The 24619-nt window shown below is 50.2% G+C and overlaps 1 protein-coding gene across 1 annotated transcript in view; it reads right to left on the bottom strand.

Annotated features, from left to right (window-relative positions):
- Nucleotides 1-5429: 5429 nt before the first annotated feature.
- The window catches only part of NDUFA10 (NADH:ubiquinone oxidoreductase subunit A10), a 98169-nt gene continuing 78979 nt past the window's right edge, over nucleotides 5430-24619 (bottom strand). The window contains exon 10 of the mRNA XM_058436759.1: nucleotides 5430-6046. Within this exon, the coding sequence (XP_058292742.1) occupies nucleotides 5966-6046 (81 nt within the window). The 3' untranslated portion in view covers nucleotides 5430-5965. The remainder of the gene's footprint in view (nucleotides 6047-24619) is intronic.

Below are 24619 nucleotides of genomic sequence, written 5' to 3'. Positions count from 1 at the left end.
CGGCGATGGAGGCGCTGTGGTTTTGATTCTTGGTTTTTCTGCAGAATCAGCCCCAGCCACAACTGTTATTGAAAGAAAGCCTGGCAGATGTAGATGAACACAGTTCCTAGAAGGCAGAGGCGTGGGGTCATCTGAGGTGCCTGGTCATTGGCTGCCCCCTTTAATCCTCAGGCAACCCCTCTGAGTCTCCCCAGGTGGGCAGGTTTCTCTTGTCTCTCCTCAGGTATCCTGGGGAAGGCTGGATGCCTAGAGATGATAGTCCAGGAAGCAGCATCTTCCACACAGCCACAGGGTTCTGTGGACAGAGCAACCAAGAGCCCGAGCCACTGTCCCACAGGACTGTGTGACCGTTTGTCAATCAACCGATATTATTTGCAAATCAATATGATGGCTTGAACCTAAGGAAACTTTAGGGCAGGTCGCAGCCTGCAGGGACGGGGGCACGAGCCATGTAGGCAGGCGAGTGAGCTGCACCTTATCGGGCCCAACCCTGCTGTGTCCAGAGCTGGTTCCTTCCAGTAGGTTCATGGTCTCACTGACTTCAAGAACAAAGCCGTGGACCTTTGTGGTGAGTGTTACAGCTCTTAAAGGTGGCACTGACCCAAAGACTGAAGAAGGAAAGAACAAAGCTTCTACAGTGTGGAAAGGAACCCAAGCAGGTTGCAGCTACTGGCTGGGGTGGCCAGCTTTTATTCCCTTATTTGTCCCCACCCATGTTCCATTTCTGTCCTATCAGAGTGCCCTTTTTTCAATCCTCCCCATGATTGGTTACTTTTAGGATCCCTGCTGATTGTTCCATTTTACAGAGCACTGATTAGTCCATTTTACAGAGCACTGATTGATCCATTTTACAAACCTCTTGCTAGCTACAGAGCACTGATTGGTGCATTTTTACAGAGCACTGATTGGTGCATTTTACAAACCTCTTGCTACTACAGAGCACTGATTGGTGCATTTTACAATCCCCTTGTAAGGCCAGGCCAGGGAGACCCAGGATGAGGCCGGGTCTGACATTAGTGAGGTTCTATGGATGGAGCTCTAGCTCCCTCTGGGTGAGCCCTCACGAAACCAGGCTCAGCCACATCTGGGGGCAGGGTGCGGATGGGGCACTGCTGGCTCTTTGCTCAGGTCCATCCTCCTCACCCTCTTCCTTCTCTCTTTCCCTCTCTCCTTCCTTTTCTCCTGTCCTCCATTTTTCTGTCCTTCCTTCCATCTTTCCTTTCCTCTTCCCCTCCCTCCCTCCTTTCCTCCCACTTTCCTTCCCTCCCTCCTTCCTTCTTTCCTTCCTTCTCTTCTTCCCTCCCTCCCTTCCTTCTTTCCTTCCTTCCTTGCTTCTTTCCTTCCTTCCTCCCTTCCTTCCATTTTCCCTTCAATTATAAGCAGTTGCCCCTAAATGAGCTTTTCCTACCTTGCTGCTAAGTGTCCTGGGCGTCCCTTTGTCTTTATACTCACTTCTGCTCTGGAGTGGACAGTTGTCTTTGGGTGACTTGGATTCTCTGCTGAAAGTTAACTAGGCACCTCAGCTGACCAACCCCACGGTCTGCCTTTCTGCTGACTATGGCTGGGCAGCCTGGGAGCCCTCAATGCCACCACCCAGGCTCAGAGGGGCTCAAGGCAGGCAGTGAGCTGCAGGCCAAGGCATCAGGGACCCCAGGACAGAGAGGAGCACTCACAGACCATGCCCAACCTCCGCCTTCCATGACAGGTACGCAGAGACAGGTCTTTCTCCCACACACGGATGTCTTTCTCGGACAGTGACCATGTGGTCCTCTAGACAGGACAATGACTTCTCAGGGAATAGAGGCGGTGCCACCTGGGAAAAATCAGAGGCTGGGCATTGCCATTACCACTGTCGTCCATCAGGGTGACTTTCTTACGCCACAGTGCCTTGGTCCTTGGGCTCATCCCAGCCCCTGTACCAACATGATATGACAGCTATGATTCAAAGGACACTTGGTTTAAAATTGATGAGGCAGACTGTGAGGGAGAGTGAAGTGGGCTTCCACCCCAGGTGTTATCCTGGAGCCGTAAGCACCCTAAGAATCCCCAGCCCCGTCACAGGTGTGCAGTGTGCCAGTGGGTAAGATGGTTGGGTACAGATGCCACACCTTTGCGAAGTAGAAAGGACAATGATTACCACGAGGCTGCAAACCAAGGAGCAACTGGCATTGCCAGGGCTCAAGAACATCAAAGTCTGGTAAATTAGAAGTAAAGGATGGAGACAGATGTTGGCTTAAAAGAAGAGAAGTATGAGCAGCTATATACATTATCAGATAAAGTAGGAGTCAGAGCAAAGAAAATTACCAAGGACAAAAGAGGCCATTATATACATCATGATGAAAGGGTCAATACGTGAGAAGACACAGCAATCCAAAACACATAGCCACTGAACAACACAGCTTCACAATACATAACACGAAACCTGAAAGTAGAAATAGACGAATCCACGAATAAAACTAGACTTCAATACCCTTCTCTCAGCAATTCATACAACTGCTAGACACAAAATCAGCAAAGATGCATAAAACCTGAGCACTATCAAACAAAAGTATCTAATATTCTAGACTGTTGCACTTCAAATTGCATACTATACATTTTATACCTATGAAAAGTTCCCCAAAATAGACCATATCCTGGTTCATAAAAAAACTAACTGAAACCATACAAAATACGTTTCCTGACCATAAGGTAACCAAAGAAGAAATCAACAACAAAAAGATAACAGGAGTATCTCAAAGCACTTGAAAATTAAACAACAGATTTATAAAGAACACATGGGTTCAAGAAATATCCTAGAAGAAAAGTAAATAATACAGACAAAATAGAAACAAAAACACACATATCAAAATTCGTGGGGTGCGTATTAAATGCTTATATTAGAAAAGAGGAGGAGTCCCAAATCAATAATTTAAGTGCCAAAATAATCTAAATTCCTACACAAATAAGCTAGGAAAAGGGATACAATAAACACAAAGCAAGAAAAAAAAGAAAAAGAAAATTAAAAAGCAGAAATCAATGAAACCGGAAACAGAAAAATAAGAGGAAATCAAGAAAATAAAAACTTGTTTCTATGAAAATATCAATAAAATTAATAAACCTCTAGCAAGACAGACAAAGGAAAAAGAGAGAAGACACAAATTACCAGTGCTGGAAATGAAGCAGGTGATATTACTACGGACCCTGCAGCCATTAAAAGGAGCAAATATTGCAAACATTACTGCACACATACATTTCACAACTTGGATGACATGGATCAATTACTTGAAAACTACAGCTCATCCAATACAAAATGCATTCAATCTTTAATTTAAAAGCTTCTTTAAAAGTCTCCATGCCCAGGTGGTATCAGTGGAGAATTCTATCAAACATTCAAAGAGGAATTAGCACCAATCATACACAATCTCTTCCAGAAAATAAAAGAGAAAAAAGCATATCCTTTTTCATTTTATGTGACTGGTATTACCTTAATAAAACCCTGAAAAAGAAAGCACAAAAATGAAAAATATGAATATCCTTCATGAACTTAGATACACACATCCCGGCAAAACACTAGCAAATTCAATCAAACATCACATTAAAAAAAAGAATCATACCCCACAATCGAGTGGGTTTTATTGCAGGAATGCAAAGTAGGGTTCATGGAAAATAATGGAATACACCATCAACAGGTAAACAGGTAAAGGAGAGAAACTCACATTATCATATCAATTGATAATGTAGAAAATGTACTTAACAAAAGTCAACCCACTCATTTATGATGTAAAAAAAACTCTCAGCAAACAGGTAGAGAGAGGAACTTCCCCAACTTGATAAAGAACATTTACCAAAACAAAGAAATCACAGCTAACATAACACTTAATGATAAAAGACTCAGATCCTGAATATCATGAAGAAGTTGGAGATGTCTACTATTACCACTCCTATTCAATGTAGGACCAAAAATCCTAACTAGAGTAGTAAGTCAAGAAAAGAAAACAAATGGCATAGAGATTGGAAAAAAAATAAAGGAAAGCTTTTCCTATTTGCAGATGACATGATGGTATAACATAGACATTATCTCCTCCTCAATTATTTTAAAATTCTTAGAACTAATGCGCGTTCATCAAGGCTGCAGGATACAAGAACAACACACATAAAAATTATTGTATTTCTGTATAATAGCAATGAGCCCATAGAAACTGAAATTAAAAATACAACGCAGTGTATTTACAATAACTCAAAAAATTGCCTATGTATAAAAAAACATGCCATGTGCAGGATCTGCATGTTGAAAACTACAAAATGTTAATGAGATAAGTAAAATAAGATCTAAATAAATGGAGAGAAATATCATGTTCACGAATTGGAAAACCCAATTCTCCCTAAATTCATCTATAGTCTTGGTGTAGTTCCTATTAAAATCCTAGCAGAAATCTGTGCAGATGTGAATAAGCATATCTTATATTTTATATGGAAAGGAAAATAAACTAGACTAGCTTAAACAAATTTTGAAAAAGAAGAAAAATGTGGGAGGAATCACTCTACCTGATTTTAACTTTTACTGCACCATTATGGTAATCAAGACTGTAGAGAAACAGAGAGAAGAGAGAACAGAATAAAGAACCGAGAAGCAGATCCATACAATTACTTCCAACTGATGTTTGACGAAGAAGCAAAAGCAATTCAATGGTGAAGGGACAGTCTTTCTACAAATCAATGGTGCTGGAGTGAGCGAACATCCATTGGCAAAAGAAATGAACTGCGACCTAAGACTCCCTTTATGTACAAAAATTAACTCACAATGGACCACAGACTTAAATGTTAAGTGTAAAACTACTAAACTTGTAGAAAACAACAGAGACGGACGTCTTTGGGATCTAGGGTTAGGTGAAGAATTCTTAGACTTGACTCGTAAAGTATTATCAATTTAAAAATATACGTAAAATTGGCCCTCATGAAAATTTAACTTTTTGCTCTGTGAAAAGCCCTAGTGAGGGAATGAAAAGGCAAGCTACAGGGTGGGAGATCGCCTGGCAGAGGACAAAATCTGAAATACATAAAGAAAGTCTCAAATCTCAACAGTGATAAGCTCAATCCAGTGCAAAAGACATGAACAGATATTTCACAAAGAGGATATACAGATTAGCACATGAAAACATGTTAACATCACCAGTCACTAGAGAAATGAAGATTAAGACCAAAATGTAGTATCACTATACATCTTTCAGAGCAACTAAAATTAAAAATAGAGACCACATCAAAGCCTTATGAGGATGCTGAGAGATTATGTCCTTCACACATCATTGGCGGGAATGTAAGGTGGTACCCCACTCTGGGAAACATTTTGGAGTCTCTGATAAAAAATTAAACATACACTTACCCTATGATCCAGCAGTTACACTTCTGGGTGTTTACACCAGAGGAATGAAGCTTTCTGTCTACACAAAAACTTGTATACCAATGTTCACAGTGGCTTTATTCATAATTGCCAAAATCTGGAAACAATGTCAATTTCCTTCAATGGGTGAATGGTTAAACAAACTGTGGTACACTGGTAATGTGAGCTCAGCAATAAACAGAAAAAACTGGCATACAATGCTTCAGTCAACAACAGACCAAATATGCTGCAGTGGTCCCATAAGACTATAATGAAGCTGAAAAAATCCTATCCCCTAGTGACACTGTAGCCATCATATGTCATAGCGTGTCTGTGACGAAGCTGGTGTAAGCAAACCTACTGTGTGCCAGTCATATGCAAGTCTAGCACATGCAATTATGTACAGTACATAATAGTGATGATGAAAATAAATGACGATATTTCTGGATTATATCTTTAGTACACTATACTTTTTATCATAATTTTGGATTGTACTCCTCCTACTTATAAAAAAAAAAATAGATACCTGTAAAACAGCCTCAGGTAAGTCCTTCAGGAGGTGTCCAGAAGAAGGCATCATTATCACCGGAGAGAACAGTTCCATGTGTGCTATTGCTCCTGAAGACCTTCCAGTGGGACAAGAGGTGGAGGTGGAAGACAGTGACATCGTATTAGTCTGTCCTCATGCTGCTAATAAAGATGTACCCGAGAGTGGGTAATTCATACAGGAAAGAGGTTTAATGGACTCACAGTTCCACATGGCTGGGGAGGCCTCACAATCACGGTGGAGAGCGAAGGGGAAGCAAGTCACGTCTTACACGGTGGCAGGCAAAAGAGCGTAGGCAGGGGAACTTCCCTTTATAAAACCACCAGATCTCATGAGACTGATTCACTGTGACAAGAACAGCACAGGAAAGACCCCCTCCCCCATGATTCAACGACCTCCCACCAGGTCCCTCCCACGACACATGGGGATTATGGGAGCTACAATTCAAGATGAGACTTGGGTGGGGACACAGTTATACCATATCAGACATGGATGATCCTGACTGTATGTAGACCTAGGCTACTGTGTGCATTTGTGCCTTAGTATCTTTTTAAAAGTTTTAAAAGTTAAAAAAAAAGTAATAGAATAAAGCTTACAGAATAAGGATATGAAGAAAGAAAATAGAGCTGTAACATGTATTTTAAGGTAAATGTTATTATAAAAGAGTCAGAAAGTTAAAAAATATCAAAAAGTATATGAAGTAAAAGACTTAGAGTAAGCTAAGGTGAGCTTACTGAAGAAAGAAAATTTTTAACGATAAATTGAGTTTAGCCTAAGTGTGCAATGTCTATAAAGTCTGCAGCAGTGCACAGTCACGTCCCAGGGCTTCACGTTCACTCCCCACGCACTGGCTGACTCACCGACCTAACGGTGCGGTCCTCAGGATGTATCCCCATCATTCTGCAAAGCGTGACTGCACTGCCACACTCACAGCTTGGAGGGGCTCGAGGGCATCAGGCTGAATTTTAAAAGTTACTCTCTAAAGGTCCCATGCCGCACAATTCCATTTATACAAAATTCTCAAAATGAAAAAATCACAGAGCTGCAGAACAGCTTCGTGGTTGCCGGGGTTAGGGGTGGGGCAGGGGGAGGAGCCTGGGTGGCGACTGGGGACAGCCTGAGGGAGAGTCACACGATGACATCAGGGTGGCAGCCGCCACAGGTGGCAAAATTCCATAAAACCACATGGAACAACAAACGAGTGTGAGGAAAGCTGGCAAAACTCAGCAAGGCTGGTGGGCCCATCACTGTCAGGTCCCTGGTACCCCAGTAAAGTGGCTGTGGGGGTGCTGGGCAAGGGCACAGGGGCCTTCTGCATGCTGCATTTGCAATTTCTTGTGCATGTGTAGTCATCAAATTAAAAGTTAAAAACAAAGACACAAAACACCAGTACCCAGGTAAACAGGGACTGCGGTCAAGAAGGGCCCTCCCACCCCACATGGGAAAACAGCAGACCCCAACAGAGCGCCCACCGCAAACGGGAGTAAGGGGCAGAAGGTCTGTACAAAGACTCCAGGACTTTAAAAAAAAATAACAAAAGAAGAAAACAAATGTAACAGAAAAAAAAGGCAGGTACCAATGCCACTTTGAAGGCATAATTGTTCCATAACAGAAGAAAATGTGTACTTCAACTGCTTTTGTTTTCCAAGAAATAAAGGAGCACATGAATTCCATGAATCATGACTAAAGAAGGCAAAAGACAAGATGAAATATAGAGCTGGAAACAAGAACACAAAGAGGAAAAAAGGAAAACCACTTCCGATCTGAAAATTACTTCTATTATGATTATTATTCTGTGAAGTCAGTTCCTCATGGCAGGAAATCCCCGGAATCCACGCCAGACTCCCCGGCCCTGGCCTGCCGTGGCCGCTGCTTTCCCTCTGCTGGCCTCCCACCCGAGTGACCCCACTCACCCGGGGCCTCCCGGGCTCCTCCAGTCCTGCCTCTGTGGCTGCCTGTCGGTCCCTGCAGCCCCTGAAGACCCTCTCTCCACAGGCTCAGAGAGGAGTGACGGGGTGGCCTCTGCCGGGGACCCCCACTCTGGCTGCTGGGGGGAAGCTCAGCAGCAGAGGGCACAGCCGGGCCCAGTGACGGAGGGTGGCCGGGTTTAACTCAGTTCCTGTCTCCCACCCTGGAGTTGTGACAGCGTCCCGTCCCAGGTCCCTCTGTGCATGGATGTCAGACCCTTCTGCGTTCCCTGCAGCGTCCTTCCAAACAGGTGGCATCCCTGTTCCCAGCAGCCCAGGCCCAACCTCGGAGCCTGTGTGGCTGCTCCTTTACCCCACTCCTCACATCAGCGAATCCTCCCAGCCTTGACTCCGAAACGCTTCGTCTCCCATCGCCCTGCGGCCACCTGGATCCCACTCCAGACGTCAGGAGCCCCCAACTCTTCCTCCTGCACCTACTCGTGTCTCTGTCCAGTGCTCCCCACTGGCGCCCGGTGAGCTGAAGACAAGAACCAAAGCAGGCTTGAACCCCTCCCGTGCCTTCCCACTGCTCTTTAAAAATGAAGAGAACGCTGCATCTGGCTAACGAGATCGTAACAAGATCGCCACCCGGCGTCTCCAAAGCCGGGATGCAGCCACCCAGGCGAGACGCTGCCCTGATGCTGCAGTGATGTGCGTGCCTGGGCACCAACCCGTGGCCTGGCTGCTGCCCTGGGGACAGGGACGATGGCTGCGTCAGCCACCCACGGGTTACAGAGGACGGACGGTACGGGGGAGAGACGCAGACATGGATGACTGAGTCTTCGAAGGTGGTTGAGAATGGGAAGAAGGTGGGGCCAGGGTCTGAGGCGGCCATTTCTCTTGTGGTCTCAGGCCTCTCTCCTGAGCCTCCATAAAAAGGAAAAAATGAGTCAAAAAGAGCTCTTGCAAGGAATGCAAAATAAACAAGCCATGACAGTGTTTCCTCACCTCTCAACGTTATTTAATCAGTGGTGATTTTCCTTCTTGTTGGGGGCTAGTGTATCTCACAAGCCTGGGAAGTGCGGCAGCCCTTGCTGCTCCAGCAAGCTGCCCTGCTCCTCCCCAGCCCTGCTTCTCCACCCGCCCTGCTCCTCCGCCGGCCCTGCTTCTCCACCACCCCTGCCTCTCCACTGCCCCTGCGCCTCCACCAGCTCTGCTCCTCCACCAGCCTTGCTCCTCCGCTGCCCCTGCTCCTCTGCTGCCCCTGCTCCTCCGCTGCCCCTGCTTCTCCACCGCCCCTGCTCTTCTGCCAGCCCTGCTTCTCCACCACCCCTGCTCCTCCACCACCCCTGCTCCTCCACTGCCCCTGCTCTGACCTTTGCCATGACCTTCACACCCCCTGCAAATTTCCTCCTTCAGCCGTGCATGCAGATCATCTCCCAGGATGCCCTCCTCAGAGACCTTTCCTGACCCCGTCCCCACGGATCCAGTCCTGATCGCCACTTCGCTGAGAGAAATGACCAGGTCACACCAAGCAGAAAGACGGTCCCGCCCGTCTGCGGGCAGTGGCTCCAGCCCCTCTGCACCCCGCTGTGCGCAGCCTCTGCTGACCCTGCCTGCCGCCCCCAAAGAGCTCCACAGACTCACAGGTGGCACCCGGCCAATCAGTGACGAGCAGCAGGAAGGAAAGGTACACAGGGCGGGGTTGTGGGAAACAGGGAGGTGGAAGGCAAGGATGCACCGGGAGCCGGACCAGAGGGCGTGCAGAAGAGTTCCGGGCAGGGGAACAGCAGGCATGGAGGAACCGGTGGACGGGTGCAGCGTGCCCAGGAGGAGGGGCAGGGTCCAGGAGGGGTGTGGCAGGGAGGGAGGTCGGGGAGGCAGCAGGGCCCCGTGGAGAATGGCGTTTAGCTTCTTAGGGCCGTGGGAGGCTCGGAGGGTTTTGAGCAGAACAGTAACTTGATTTGCTAAATTGAGTGCTTCTGGTCCCACTGGCTTTTCCCTGCGAGCATTTGAACAGCAACTTTCACCCTGGCCACAGGCACAAGCTCTTTGGGGCAGACCGGCTTAATCCACATGATGCAGTCTCTCTCACTTCTGCAGACATCCAGGTGTCTGCAGGGCTGCAGGAAAAAAGCCGTTCCGGGCCTCTCTGCAGGTGCCCAGCACCCCTGGCATGCAGGCATCTCGCTCCAGCCCCTGCCCCTGTCCTCACACAGCCCCCTCCCTCTCCTTCTCCTTAGATGACACTTGTCATTGGATGAGGGTGTGCCCAAAAGCCAGGATGAGCTCATCTCAGTATCCTTAACTAATATATCTGCAAAGATCCCTTTTCCAAATGAGGTCACATTCACAAGTCCCAGGTGGACACGTGTTCTGGGGACACCATTTGCCTCACCACAGCGTCTTTCCACCAAGCAGGGTCTCCACCTGCACTGTGCCCTCTGGATCTCCAAGTCAGTGTTTACTCAGTGAATGAATACAAGCTCAATAAGATGAGAAGGCTGGCCCACAGGCCATAGCCGCCCCCAGGCTGGAACGTCCTGTGAGAAGACAGCTGCCCTGGGGCTCCCCAGGAGCCTCCATCCCTCTGGGCAAATCACACTCACAGTGCTGGGCTCTGAAGAGCTGCCTTTCATCTGCACCTCTGCTCCTTTAATCACACATAGTTCCTTTTTCATATTTATTGAACAGACATCTTTATATTTTGGGAAAAAAATGGGAAACAAAAACCCAAATACCCTTTTTCCTCTTAGCACCGAGAATCTATTAATTCATTGCTTGGCTGAAACCCTTATTTTGACACTTGTGCATGGCCGAAACCGTTGTACCTGTGTTTCTCTGCATTCTGCTTTTCTTCTAACCATTTAAAAAACTACTTTCCAAGCACCTGCAAAGCCCACATGGTTACCATTCGGTAGCAGTAAAACATTTCTGTGCTTTGCGATTGACACAGCACCCTCGCAAGCCCGCAGACGTGTACATTGCTTACACGTTTCTTGCTATTTTAGAAAATGAAGCTGTGAGCCCTTTGGTAAATTAGGTCTTCCTCTGGGGTAAGTTTCCAAAAGTGAAACTCTCTGGTCAAAGTATTTTTTTTTTTTTGAGACGGAGTCTCGCTCTGTGGCCCAGGCTGGAGTGCTGTGGCGGGATCTCAGCTCACTGCAAGCTCCATCTCCCGGGTTCATGCCATTCTCTTGCCTCAGCCTCCAGAGTAGCTAGGACTACAGGCACCCACCATCACGGGTTTGTATTTTTAGTAGAGACGGGGTTTCACCGTGTTAGCCAGGCTGGTCTCGATCTCCTGACCTTGTGATCCACCCACCTTGGCCTCCCAAAATGCTGGGATTACAGGGGTGAGCCACCGTGCCCGGCCTCTGGTCAAAGTATTTAATAGGCTTTATTAATCCATTTATTTACAAAGCATTTTTAAGAGCCTACACTATGAGCGAGACTCCACCATACATGCTAGAAGTGGCCCTCAGTGGGGAAGGCGGGCTGTGACAAGTGATGGCAGCCCGTGTAGGTTGTGGTCTGTCTCCCGTGGCAGGGCCTGGGGTGGGAGCATCTCGGCACCTCCCAGCACAGCGGCAGGTCCCAGGCAGTAGCAGGACATCGGGGTGAGGGATGGGGGCTGGGGAGGGACCCCCGGGAGGCAAGCGGTTTGGATGCTGGGAGCCCTTGCCCTTCTCAAGGCTAACAGCAGACGAGGAATAAAGGAACTCTGCCCACCCAGACCATATCCCTCCATCCCATCTGCCTCGGGTCCCTCTTACTCTGCTCAGAGATGCTCCAAGCTCAGGCCTCCATCTCTACCCTCCAGGAGTTCCCTGTCTCGCTGTCTCCTGGGGACATCCCAGGCCACACCAATGATGTGTCTATGCCTGAGGACAAAGGCTGCAGCCAGGCCTGTGGGAGCGACCTGGAGCCAGCTGGTCCTGCCAGTCCTGCCACCACTGCTGTAGGCTGGGACAGCCAAGCCACAGAGCCTCCATGTTTTTTTGGTTTTGTTTTTGTTTTTGACGGACTCTCGCTCTGTTGCCCAGGCTGGAGTGCAGTAGCACGATCTCTCAGAGCCTCCACCTTAATGCACAGCTACATCTGCAGGAAGTCCCTGCAGCCTCCTACCAGGGCTACGGGTAGTGTCCTGTAAAACCCTGTGCATGAAAATGCTTTGACAGGCATCAAGTGCTCCAAAGATCTAAGGAATGATATGTAGGGCCCTGTACGGAACGAAGTCAGTGAAACAGGGGCACATCCCAAAATTACAGGGAAGAGAGATTAATCAAGGTAACACCATTCCACAGGAGGATTGGAACATAGATTTGAAGGATCCAGTTTTGTATTTTGAATTTTTTTAGAGAGGAGGTCTCAATCTGTCACCCAGGCTGGAGTGGAGTGACACGATCACAGCTCATTGCAGCCTTGAATATCTGGGCTCAAGCAATCCTCCTGCCTTTGCCTCTAGAGTAGCTGGGACTACAGGTGCACACTGCCAGGCCCGGATAATTTATTAATTTTTGTAGAGGTGGGGTTTCTCCATGTTGCCCAGGCTGGTCTTGAGCTCCTGGCCTCAAGCGATCCTCCTGCCTTGGCCTCCCAAAATGCTGGGATTACACAGGTGTGAGCCACCACGCCTCGCCAGATTTAAGTGAACTAATAGGTACTACCTCCCGCCCTGGCTCCCAGTCTCCACACTGTCCCATGAATTCTGCCTCCCACATGTGACGACACCGGCCACTTCTCAGCAGAGTCACTGCCATGTTGGGAGGGAGTGGGGGGCTGGTAGGTCTTAACCTTCTCCTAGTTCTCACTCCACCTCCTGCCTCCCCACCCCCACCCCCAGGCTGACGAACCACGAACCAAATCTCACTCTGCACATTTCACGTGAAAGGAATTATAACAATATGGGGTCCTTGACGTCTGGCTTCTTTTCTCATCACCTTTTCATTTTATTTTTTTATTGACGAGTTGTACATACTCATGATGTTTGGATCCATATCATGTATGTGATCATATCAGGGTAATTCGCTTACCCATCATCTTAAACATTTATCCCTGTTTTGTACTGGGAGCATTCAACATCCTCCTCGTAGCTACTTGAAGCTGCATGTGGTTAGTTAAGTGCAGAGTCATCCTAGAGCAGTAGAGGGCGCTGGACCCCATTCGTCCTATCAGCTGCGATTGTCTGTCCTTTGACAGGTCTCAGCGCAGCGTTCTCACTGTGACCTCCATGCAGCATCAATCACTTCGCTCCTTTCTCTGGCTCTCTCTGTCCATCGCATGGACCAGCCGCCTCCACCCCCGCCTGTTCTCCACACATGGGCCTGCAACTCAGACAACCCCACCCCCTCTCGCTCGCCAGGTTTCAATCCAAGCTCCCACTGGGGACTAGGAGCGTAGTTGGTGCAGCTGCCGCGTGCCCACCAGCCTGGCCCTCCCCACTTTGCCTTACCCACAGCCCCGGAACCACCTCGCGCCCCTGGAATGGAGGCCTCCCCTGCGTGGACGCTGCCTGCTCTTCCTGGGAGAGTCCTTCTCTCTCGCCTCTGGTCCGAAATAGCACCCGCCATGTCCTTCCCGGCCCTCCCTCAGGGCTGGTTCCCAGGATGCAAAATTGAACGGGGTGCCTCCCTCTGTGGCCAGCCCTGCCCTGCAGGACCTGGGCAAGTATTGGAAGGCCCTCGTTTCCCCCAGTCCCTGCCTGCCCTGTGGTGTTAAGTGTAAAGTCAGAGCCAATCCAAAGGCCACTCAAACACATTGGGTGAACGGATTTTAGCTCAAAACCACTTTCATAATGTGGATGGTGACCTGTGCCGCTGGATGGGAAAATTACAATTCACGGCTGACTGGATTCCCTGGGCCCTGCAGGCCGACAGGGCCGTGTGGGGGTCGGAGCTCGGGACTGGGGGAGCAGCCTGCCCTTCCCATTTCTGCATTTGTCTCCGTCGCTCGGCTCATGGTGCCTAATATTTTCCCACAGAGTTGAGGACGGGGACTCTCTGCCTGTCTCACTCCCACTGACATAACTGATCAGGATGATACGGTTTGGCTGTGTCCCCACCCAAATCTCATCTGGAATTGTAGCTCCCATAATTCCCACATGTTGTGGGAGGGACCTGGTGGGAGATAATGAAATCGTGAGACTGGTTTCCCCCATACTGTCCTCAGGGTAGGGAGTAAGTCTCACAAGATCTGATGGTTTTCTAGGGAAACTCCTTTCTCTTGGCTCCCATTCTCTCTTGCCTGCCGCCATGTAAGACATGCCTTTCACCTTCCGCCATGACTGTGAGGCCTCCCCAGCCACGTGGAACTGTGAGTCCATTAAACCTTTTTCTTTATAAAATACCGGGTCTTGGCTATGTCTTTATTGGCAACGTGAAAACAGACTAACACACAGGGAAACTGTTGTTTTCAGAAACGCCCTGTGTTGCAGTAACTGGAAGGTACTTCTCGATACAGACCTTGTTGTTACTCCCTGCTCCCCCAGGGCTGGGCAGCCTGAACCAGGTGCTGGGATCCTGCAATTATTACAAGGGCAGCTGTGGCTCCAGCCCCAGAACTTCTCCTGTTCAAGAGCACTCATGAGGGTGCAGGAAGAGAGTGAACAGTGACTGTTGGTCAGGCCAAGTGGAGGTGTGGGCAGCAGATGCCCTGTGCACGCTGACTCACACAAGCAGCTCCCAGAACCCAGGATCTGCCAGGGTCTCTGCTGGCTTTCCTCAGGGTGGCAGGGCAGTGGAACATGGTAGAGGCGGCGGTGTCCCCAGGCAGAGAATGGGCATTGCTTCTGGTGTCTCCTTAAAGGTAAGTGGGGGCAGGGAAGTAAACAGACAGCAGAGCTCAGAGGCTGTTAGGGCCGGAGGCTGCTCTGCGTGACACTGAAACGGTGGATACATTGTCATTATGCGTTTGCTGAAACCCATAGCAGGCACAACACCGAGGGGGCCCTAAAGTAAACTGCAGGCTGGGGGATGATGACGGGTCAGTGCAGGCTCACACAGCAGGACACAGACACTCTGGTGGGGAACAAGGATGCAAGTGTGGGGCAGGGGGCACGCAGAAAATCTCTGCCTTACGCTCAGATTTGCTGTGAACCTAAAACTGCTTTTAAAAAAGTAAGTCTTGGCCAGGTTGTGGTGACTCATGCCTGTAATCCCAGCACTTTGGGAGGCCCAGGCGGGCGGATCACCTGAGGTTAGGAGTTCAAGACCAGCCTGGCCAACATGGCAAAACCCTGTCTCTACTAATAAAAAAAATTAGCCAGGCACCAGGTGTTGTGGTGCATGCCTGTAATCTCAGCTATTCGAGAGGCTGAGGCAGGAGAATCGCTTGAATTTGAGAGGCGGAGGTTGCAGTGAGCCACAGTCGCGCCACTGGACTCCAGCCTGGGTGACAGAGAGAGACCCTGTCTCAAAAAAATAAAAATAAAAAATAAGTCTTAAAGAAATAAGTACAAGTGATGTAATCTTTTCTGGAAGCCCCAGCTGCCCTCCCCTCGTGTGTCCATGGCCACATGCCCCCTCTTGACCAATCAGGAGCAGAGGGGAGGGCTGGGGGCAGTCCGCAGTGGCCACCCCAGAGACGCTCACCACACAGCTGTGATCACGAAATGGTCAAGAACCTGCCAACATGAGCCCATGCACTCTACTTTGCCATCAGTTTTTTAAAAGCAATGTCACTGAGCCATAGCTTCTATACCATAAAATACACCCATTTCGAGTATGCAACTCAATGATGTTTTTAGGAAATTTACAGAATTGCGTAACCACTGTGGTACGATTTTAGAACATTTCCATCATCTGAAAAGGATGCCCCATGCCCATGGGCAGTCACTGCCCATTCCCCTTCCTCCTAGCCCCTGGCAACCACTCGTCTACTTTCTGTCTTCCTGAATTTGCCAGTTCTGGACATTTCAAGTAACTGGCATCATACACTATGTGCTTTTTGTGTCTGTTGTCAAGGTTCATGCACGTGGTGGCCTCGATCCCAGCTTCATTCATTTTATGGCCTAATGAGTCTGCCATGTGTATGCACCACAGTCCGCTCATCCAATCATCAGCTATGTGGATGCACCACAGTCCACTCATCCAATCATCAGCTATGTGTATGCACCACAGTCCACTCATCCAATCATCAGCTATGTGCATGCACCACAGTCTGCTCATCCAATCAGCTATGTGCATGCACCAGTCTGCTCATCCAATCATCAGCTATGTGCATGCACCACAGTCCACTCATCCAATCATCAGCTATCTGTATGCACCACAGTCCACTCATCCAATCATCAGCTATGTGCATGCACCACAGTCCGCTCATCTAATCATCAGCTATGTGCATGCACCATCGTCCGCTCATCCAGTCATCAGCTATGTGCATGCACCACAGTCTGCTCATCCAATCATCAGCTGACGGGTATGTGGGCTGCTCCCACTTTTTGGCTATTGTGAATAATGTGCTCTGAACATCCATGTACAAGACTCTGTGAGGACATGTGCGTTCAATGTTCTTGAGTTGATCCTGATTCTACTCATTTATTTTTTGAGGAACCACCAAGCTGTTTTCCAAAGCAGCAGGGCCATTTTACACCCCACTGACAACACACAAGGGTTCCAGTTTCTCCACATCCTCATCAACGTTGGTTACCATCTACCTTTTTATTACAGCCATTCTGGTGGGAAGCCTGACTTTAATTGTAACAAATTATCTGTAACACACCTCACAGCTGATCATGACTGCTCACAGCACCCCAATGTGCCACACTGTCACTGGCTGGGGCCACCGAACCATGGTTTAAATTCTTGGAGAGCAGCCACACATACTCACTGCTGTGCTTCTGTGGCTCTGTTTGGTTGGTGGCCTTTTCCCCGGATCCCTGACGCCAGGACAGCCTCGGGGATAAAAGAAGGGAGCCCAGTGCTCGGCCGCAACCCCAGCACCCCACTCTCCAGCAGCCCCCACTTTTCTTGGACAGTTCCTCCATCTGTCAGGGCCTCAGTTTCCCCACCTTTAAATGGGGGTGGTAAAAGCATGTAGCTCACAGCACCGTGATGTGGAATAAACCCGTAGCGTGGCAATGGCAGTGCTCTGCCCATTACAGACACCGGCTGTCCAGGCTGGCCACCCCACACCTCCCGCCACTCCATGCGCTGCACAAGCACCCCCCGAGGACAGACCTCACCTGCACTGAGGCGGCCGCTGGCCTGGGCAGCCACTGACGCACACAGGGTTTATGCCTTTCGTCTCCAATTTGTGCAATAGATCAGTTGCTTCCTGGTTTGTCAGAGGCTGTATGATCAATGGAGAAGCTCTTCCATGTGTGTGGGCTTCAGGATGCCTCTTCCAGGACACTCTGGGAAGCGGCTACTTCCAGGGCAGCGTCTCTTCCTGCCCAGTGGGGTCTGCTCCCGGGCAGCTGTGGTTAATCCACTGCCATGATCTCTGGATCTCACTCTCCTATGTCTTCCCATGAGCTGCCCTGGGGGGCTGCAGGGTGGAGTCGCGCAGATGCCGGCACGGGAGACCTGTGGATCAGTTAAACGGGGGCAGCTAGCCAGCGAGGCAGGGGAGGGTGCAGATCCTGGCGGGAGTGAGGAAGTTTCACCCAAACGGCACAGAGAAGACGGCGCGGTGAATGCACCGTCCAGCGAGCATCGGTGCACAAGTGCATGAACTGAACAACACATACCCAGCGCAGCCAGAGGTCGGCGGCCCCCGCGGACGGCTTGGTTCCTGTTCAGCCATTGGGTTGGAGGAAACAGCGCTCGGCGGAAAGACGCTGCCTCACGAGACCCCGCAATGCTCTCCTTTCGCAGGGCTTAGGCAGACGTAAGCTGGTGGCCCTGAGCGCCCAGGCGTGCGGAGGACCCTCGGACCCGCGGACAGTCAGGATCCAGCTGCCCGCATTTCATCCCCGCGGCACTGTCATGAGTCTCACTGAGTGCAAAGGGAGGCCTCGGGGTCTGTCGGGTTTCTGCCTTGGCGAGCCCCAACATGCCAGCCAGTGTCTTCTGGACACTTTCCAAAGAGGTGACTTATTCAAACCAGCCCCAGCAGGGCACCTGCTGAAATGCTCCTGGGTTTGTGGGGAGGGCGAGTGGAACTCGGGGAGAGAGAGGGGTAGAACCACAAAGCAGCAAAGCCCACATCTGTCCCAGGAAGTGACGCTGCTGCAGTTGGAACAGCTCCCTGGGGGCCACCCGCTTACTCCAACGTGTCTGCCATTGCTGAAGGCATTTCTGCTCTTGCCACACTTTTTGTTTGCTTTTGCATTTTTAAAGAGAATCATTTTGGGGGGATAAAGGTTATACAAGTTCATTATGAAGGATTTGAGCCATGCAGAATATTCAAGAAATGGTGAGAGGTATTTGTAATGTCTGAGGTTTCCAAATAGGAAAGGAATTTCTCCACATCGACAAGGAAGGGACAGCTATCCTAGCCAAAGAGGGGCAAAGGATGTAAACGGGCAAAGAAGAAATCCAGGGGCTGCTAGGCACACGGAAACAAGGCACTACCCACTGGAAGCACAGCTATGCCAGGCCCTGGGGACCTGATAATCCCAGGTGTGGGAGACGAGGGCCACATGGCCCCTCCTCGAACCGGCTGCAGTGCAGACCAAGCTGTGATTCCATGGGGCAGCCAGCCCTACTCAGGGCTGACCAGGAGAGGCCTGGCAACAAGTCTGCCCAGGCTTGGCAGCTCAGCCCGGGGAAGGGTCATGTCTTGCTCAGGTGACTGGACTGGTATGACTTGGGGGTAGGCTCTGCTTCCCACCACCTCTGAGGAACCCAGGCGGCTGAAAGCTCCGCCCTCCACAACAGGGCTTGGCAAACTTTCTGTAAAGGGCTGGAGGGTAAAGACATCACATCTGGCTTTGTAGGCCACACAGCCTGTGTTACAAATACTCAACTCCAGGCAAAACCAGCCACAGATGACATGTCATGGTTGTGTTCCAATAAAGTTTTATTTACAAAAACAGATGGTGAGTGGGATGTGGCCTCCAGGCCAGTTTGCCAGCCCTGAGCTAAAACACTGGCAGTCACCAGGGTGAGGGAATAGAGTGTGTGGCATAAGGATCTCACCACGGTTGTCATTGCTTTGGCCCAGAAATGACACTGTCACGGCTATTCCCAGCCTGGGGACAGAATGAGCCACATTGCTGGAAGTATGGTCTGAGTTTCCAGAAGGAGGCAAGGATTGAATATTGATGAACCCCAGTAATGCCTAGCACATCTGGCAATGCTATTCTTTGATAAATTTCTGCAAGCAAATTTTTACACAGATCCATAAGGAGATATGTGTGTTAAAAGGTAATTTTCAGAAAAAAAGTAAAATTATGACTCTCATAGAAATATAAAAAGGAATACGTTTGAAATTTAGTCTATTCACTTATCAAGGAAGGGATCAGACAGTTCAACACAGAATCCAAAGAATAGCCACACTTAGAGATCAGAGAGATTTAAATCAATATGCAAGTGAAGGCAAACCGGGCTCTCTCCTGGGGATGGGAGGTATTCACTGGATTTCCACTACACAGCACAGAACATTCCTGTCTATATGAATTCTTTTGTATTGCTATCAGTGACCAACAAGGAACAGAGTTATAAGGTAGTTCTAAATAATGACAGAGTAGAATCCAATAACCTTGAGGAGTGTCCTCTAGGCAATGCACAGTTTTCTGTGAACCACAGATATTCTTCTCCATGTGTGAGGTTCTTCCTGCAGCACTGCAGGCCATCTGGGTACCCGCCAGCCAGGAAGGGTAAGCAAAATTGGACAGCAGCAAGGTCACCACAAGGTGCAGAAACAGGCAAGCCAGACACACCCAAGGAACGAGGAAGGAGTTTACGGAGGCAGTTGAGTGAAAACACACAGGCAACAGACGTATGACCCATAACCATTTACGTTCCTTAAAAATGCAAACACACGAAACAACACATTATGTCAGAACATACACAAACAAAAAGATCTATCAAGCACAGAGAATGCTGGCCCCCCTGGACAAGGGCAATGGGAGTGGTACATGGGGTAAAGTTATCTTCACAAACAGGGACAGGCACTTCCCACGCCCGATGATGAGAATGCACCGGGGGCACAGAACTGTGGCTATTCCACCCTCGGTGTCAGAGGTTCCTTCCTCTCCATCAAAACGACAAAGTTCAAGGATGTGGTGGCTCACACCTGTAATCCCAGCACTTTGGAAGGCGGAGGCGGGCAGATCACCTGAGGTCGGGAGTTGGAGACCAGCCTGACCAATATGGTAAAACTCCATCTCTACTAAAAATACAAAAATTAGCTGGGCATGACGGCACACGTTTGTAATCCCAGCTTCTCAGGAGGCTGAGGTGGGAGAATGCTTGAACCTGAGAGGCGGAGCTTGCAGGGAGCCAAGATCACACCACTGCACTCCAGCCTGGGCGACAGAGTAAGACTGTGTCTCAAAAAAAAAAAAAAAAAAAAAAAGTTCAAGGAAGAAAGGAAAAAAAATTCCAAATTCCTCTCTTCAGAAAAACCATCTACATCAGTGAACAACATCCTGATATTTTTATGCCTGTATACCAACAGAAAGACGGGTATGCTTTCATGAAATGGGATCTATCGATGCTATCTTAAATTACATTTGATTTATTTTAATATCAGTTTTCAACATAAGCAAATGAAAGTAAAACTTGTGAATTCTCTGCACCAAAACAGTATGGACCTTAGATTTTAAAATCCCCTGAACTGAGAAAAGCAAATGGATTCTGCATATTGAAAGATCACACCACATGTGCACCAGCTATTTCACTTGGAATCACTTCGGTCTGAACACCAATGATTCTTCCGCCGGACTGCCTTTGTCCATCTTCCTATAAATTGGGTTTACATATACAAAGTTCATACAGTTTTCATCTCCCTCTACCACGTTTACCTTTACTTACTGCGGCTGTCTTCAGCCTTTCCTCTAGGGCAGCGGTGTTCACGCTGCAGTGTGTGCTGCAATCACCTTGCTAAACACAGATGCTGCTGGGGCCCACCCCCTAGGGCGCCCGAGCCAGCAGGCCTGGGGGCGGCATAGACACCTGCATTTCCCACAAGCTCCCAGGTGGAGGCTGGGGCCGCTGGTCCAGGAGCCACACTTGGAGAACGATGGATTTCTGTCAATAGCAATTTCAGCCTTGCTGCGTCGTTCGTTGCAGTTTGAAATGTATTGGGTCGGTACTGACACTGTTTCGGTTTTCGGTTTGCTTCCTGAGGTCTGACATCTTATTTTCATTTCTTAGTCTTATACATTTTTGACATTTATTTTATTGAATTCATGTCCTTATCAAACTATTCTCTTAGGCAAAGCACAGGAATTTTTTTTTTTTCCTGTTCACGAGCTGTGCGTCCTCCGCCCTCCACATGTTTATCTTGCGCACGCTGTGGTCCCTTCTCCAGCACTGAGTCACAGGTTTCTCTGTGGGACGTTTGCCCGTCGCTTGCCCTCCCCTTCCCTGCCTTTCCATCCTGTTCAAGCTGAGCAGCTCTGACCGGGTCTTCGTATGTTTTAACACAGCCCTGGAGGGGTTTTAACTCTTTCCACAAAACCTGGCAAAGGCTCGTCTTCCCCCTTAGCCACAGGAAGCCCAGGCAGTTTGTGTTGAGGCCACCTTCAGGAAGCCTGCAGGGATGGTGGTGGCAGGAGGAGCTCAGCCGAAGCGGAATAAGGTTTGTTCAAATGCTGAGGCTCTGCTCCTGCTTCTGGAATCCTGTGAAATGGCCCAGACCAGAGCTGGCTTCACCTCATCACAGGGAGAGTGGTGCATCCAGTCCTGGTCTCAGGCCGTGCCCACAGGCCAACGCATCCCTGGAGCCTCCACTTCTTACGGAGAGTTTCAACTCACAGTTATCTTCCCATGTCTGCCAGAGGCATTGCAAGACTCCCTGTCTCCAGATCCCAAGCACAGAGGTGGCCTGGGGCTCCGCTTGTGTACCAGTGGGACTCGGACTTGGTGGCAGCTCAGAGCCAGGCGAATCTGCCTTCTGCTGTACTCTGAAATCTTTTGCTTATTTTATTGGCTACTAATTTTTTTTCTCTCTTTTTTGAGATGGGGTCTCACTGTGCCACACAGGCTGGATGGAGGGCAGTGGCGCAATCAGAGCTCACTGCAGCCTCAATTTGCTGGGCTCAAGTGATCCTCCCACCTCAGCCTCCCAAAGTGCTGGGATTACAGGCGTGAGCCACGCCTGGCCTTTGGCTACAAATTTTCAAAGTGTATGGCCCTGTTTGTTTTCTGCTGGGATTATTTTTCTGGTTTTTCCTTTCTGTTCTGTTAGGGACTGGGGGCAGGACATTGTGATTCTGCTTAATCCTGCTTTGACATTTTGTTGAATGCCCATGAGCGGGGACAAATCTTAGTCTCATAAGAATGTGTCTGATTTGGGGAGCGGGCCTCACTCAGCACCAACCGCCCCTCCTGGCACAGCACTGGCATTCCCCTGTGTTCCATAAACACAGAGACTGAGAGATGAGCAGATGAGTGTGGGCCCTGGATGCTCCCTGCAGCCCCTCTGCAGAGCTGGACTTGCAGCCCAAGAATCCTTGGGGGTGAAGGGTCTAGGGTCAGTCCCCGTCCCTGGACAGTGATGGAGCCAAAGGTATGGGGCAGCGTCTGTCCCTTTTATGGGGGGAAGCTGAGGCTGCTGGGAGCAGTGCCTGTCCCGAGATGTCCCCAGACTCAGGTGCTCTGCTCCTTCCTTCCCATACATCCTGGGCCTCCCCTGTGTCCTAAGGGCCTGGGGCCGCCTGGCTAGTCCTGTTGCTGGTCTTCCCCCGGTGCAGGGCACTGGTGCCCACACAATGAGCCACACTGCCCCTGACCACTGCAGCCAGGCCCCTGAGAGGAGGCACACGACTCAGCATACCCCCTCCTGGCATTGTTATCCTCCTGCCGAGATCCTGAGGCCATGCCAGAAAGGACCTGGGGCCAGCCTAGACCTTTCCATCATTTCACGTAGGCAGCAGCCTTGCCAAGGCCCCCCGGGGGCAGAGTGGCTGTTTGGGCCTGGCCTCTGCTCCAGCCTGGCGTCCCCCATGCTGAGTGTGGCCCCAGGGCCAGTGCCGCAGGCCGAGATCCCAAGGCTGCACCTCTGGCTTGGACCTCTGGTCACGACTCAGGCTGGGTGCCTGGCTGGCCCCTCCCCTCACAGTGCTGTCGGACTCGCAGTGAGCTCATGGGGGAAATGATTTCTTTTCCATATGAATTCAGGCTGGGTCTGGACAAGCTAGGAGGTACAGTTTCCTCCACATCTGTTCGAAAGTGATTTTCTTCATGGAACTGGCAGCCCAGATCAAGAAAAATGACTCACAACTGACAAAAACTCCAGATCTTCCAAGGAAACAAAATCAAACACCAATGTGCCTAATGGAAGCCTCTGGCAGCCTGGAGAGTGCAGCTCGACAGCCCCTGGTGGCTCCAGGGCCTCTGCTCACTCATTAGCCAGGGTTTCCAGCTCAAGGAGCAAGCTCTGTCCATGCCCAGAGCCACCTGCCCCTGTCCCCAGAGCCTTGGGGCCATAGTAACTTTGGAGGGAACTGGTCCCCAAAGCTCGGCCAACCCGCCACCATCAACAAGAGAAGGAAGAGGCTGCAAGACCACCCCAGGTGGGGGGCACACTGGCCCTCCCAGGCTGCGCCCCGCCCAGAGCTCATCTCCAGACACAGCCATGGGGGTGACTTCCCAGGGAGCCTGTGGAGGCCACTTCTCTATTGCAAGGTGCCTCCCCGAGGCAGAATTCCATGGGTTTGGTAGCAGCCTCCCTGGCAAGCCTCCCTGCCTCCCCTCTCTCTATTCTCTACAGAAACCAAGGCATGTGTACATCCATCAGAGCCCCAGCACCCCTCCCGCGGGAGGGCCTGACTGGGGAGGAAATGATAAGCCACTTCTCAGGCCAATGGCAGGCGCTGAGCAGGCCACTCTGCAGATGCTGGGCTCCTTCATTTGCACAACCGCGGCAGCAGCGCCATCATTCCTCCTGCTTTGCAGCCAGGAAGACACGAGCTCACAGATCAGCAATTTGCCCAAAGTCACACTGCTGCTGAGTGGAGACTGGAAATCAGAGCCTCCTCACTACCAAGACCAAGCTCCTCACCTCTGAGCATCGCTCTGGCTCCATTCAAAGACGCTGGGATGCTCCTTGGGGGACGAGTGGACACCCCTTGACCGGAACGCAGCCTACACCGCGAGGCTCCCTGCGCCCCACCGAGCCAGTCAGGGCTGCAGTCTACTCCATATGGCCAGGCTGGGAGGATCCTGGGCGCTGAGGCCCTCTCCAGGCAGGACTTGGCCATACACTGGTCCTTCATGAAGTTTTCTCATGGAATGGATCGACTGGCCCTGGGATGAAAGCCAGCATCTCAGAGCAGAGGCATCTCCAGAGCTTCCACCCAGTGACTTTGTACTTTCCAAACACACAATGAATGTGCACAGCAAGAGAAGTGCTGCAGCTCAACCAGGCATCACGGCCAAATGTGCAGAGTGGACCACTCCAGACCCCCCTGAAGGCCGTCCCCAGGCTGCAGGGCCCACAGGGCTCTGGGACTGCAAGGCAGAAGCACCCCGTGTGCAACCTAGGTGCCTGGAGCAGGAGGGTGGGAGAAGAGACTGCACTGAGAATGGGATCCGCTTGCGGACAGGAAGCAGCCCAGAGCCTCACATAGTGAGCTGCACCCCCAGACCAGGACAGGAGAGGAGGACCCCAGGGATTCCGTTCTGAACAGGGAACCCAGGCTTCCAGGGCAGACGTGTCCCTTGCAGGTTTCCAGAGAGAGACGGGGCCACACCTTGG

The sequence above is a fragment of the Hylobates moloch genome, unplaced genomic scaffold (assembly GCF_009828535.3).
Source record: "Hylobates moloch isolate HMO894 unplaced genomic scaffold, HMol_V3 SCAFFOLD_1, whole genome shotgun sequence".
In the NCBI taxonomy this organism is placed as follows: domain Eukaryota; kingdom Metazoa; phylum Chordata; class Mammalia; order Primates; family Hylobatidae; genus Hylobates; species Hylobates moloch.
The sequence above is the reverse complement of the archived record's forward strand: the minus strand, read 5'-3'. Positions and strand labels throughout refer to the sequence as shown.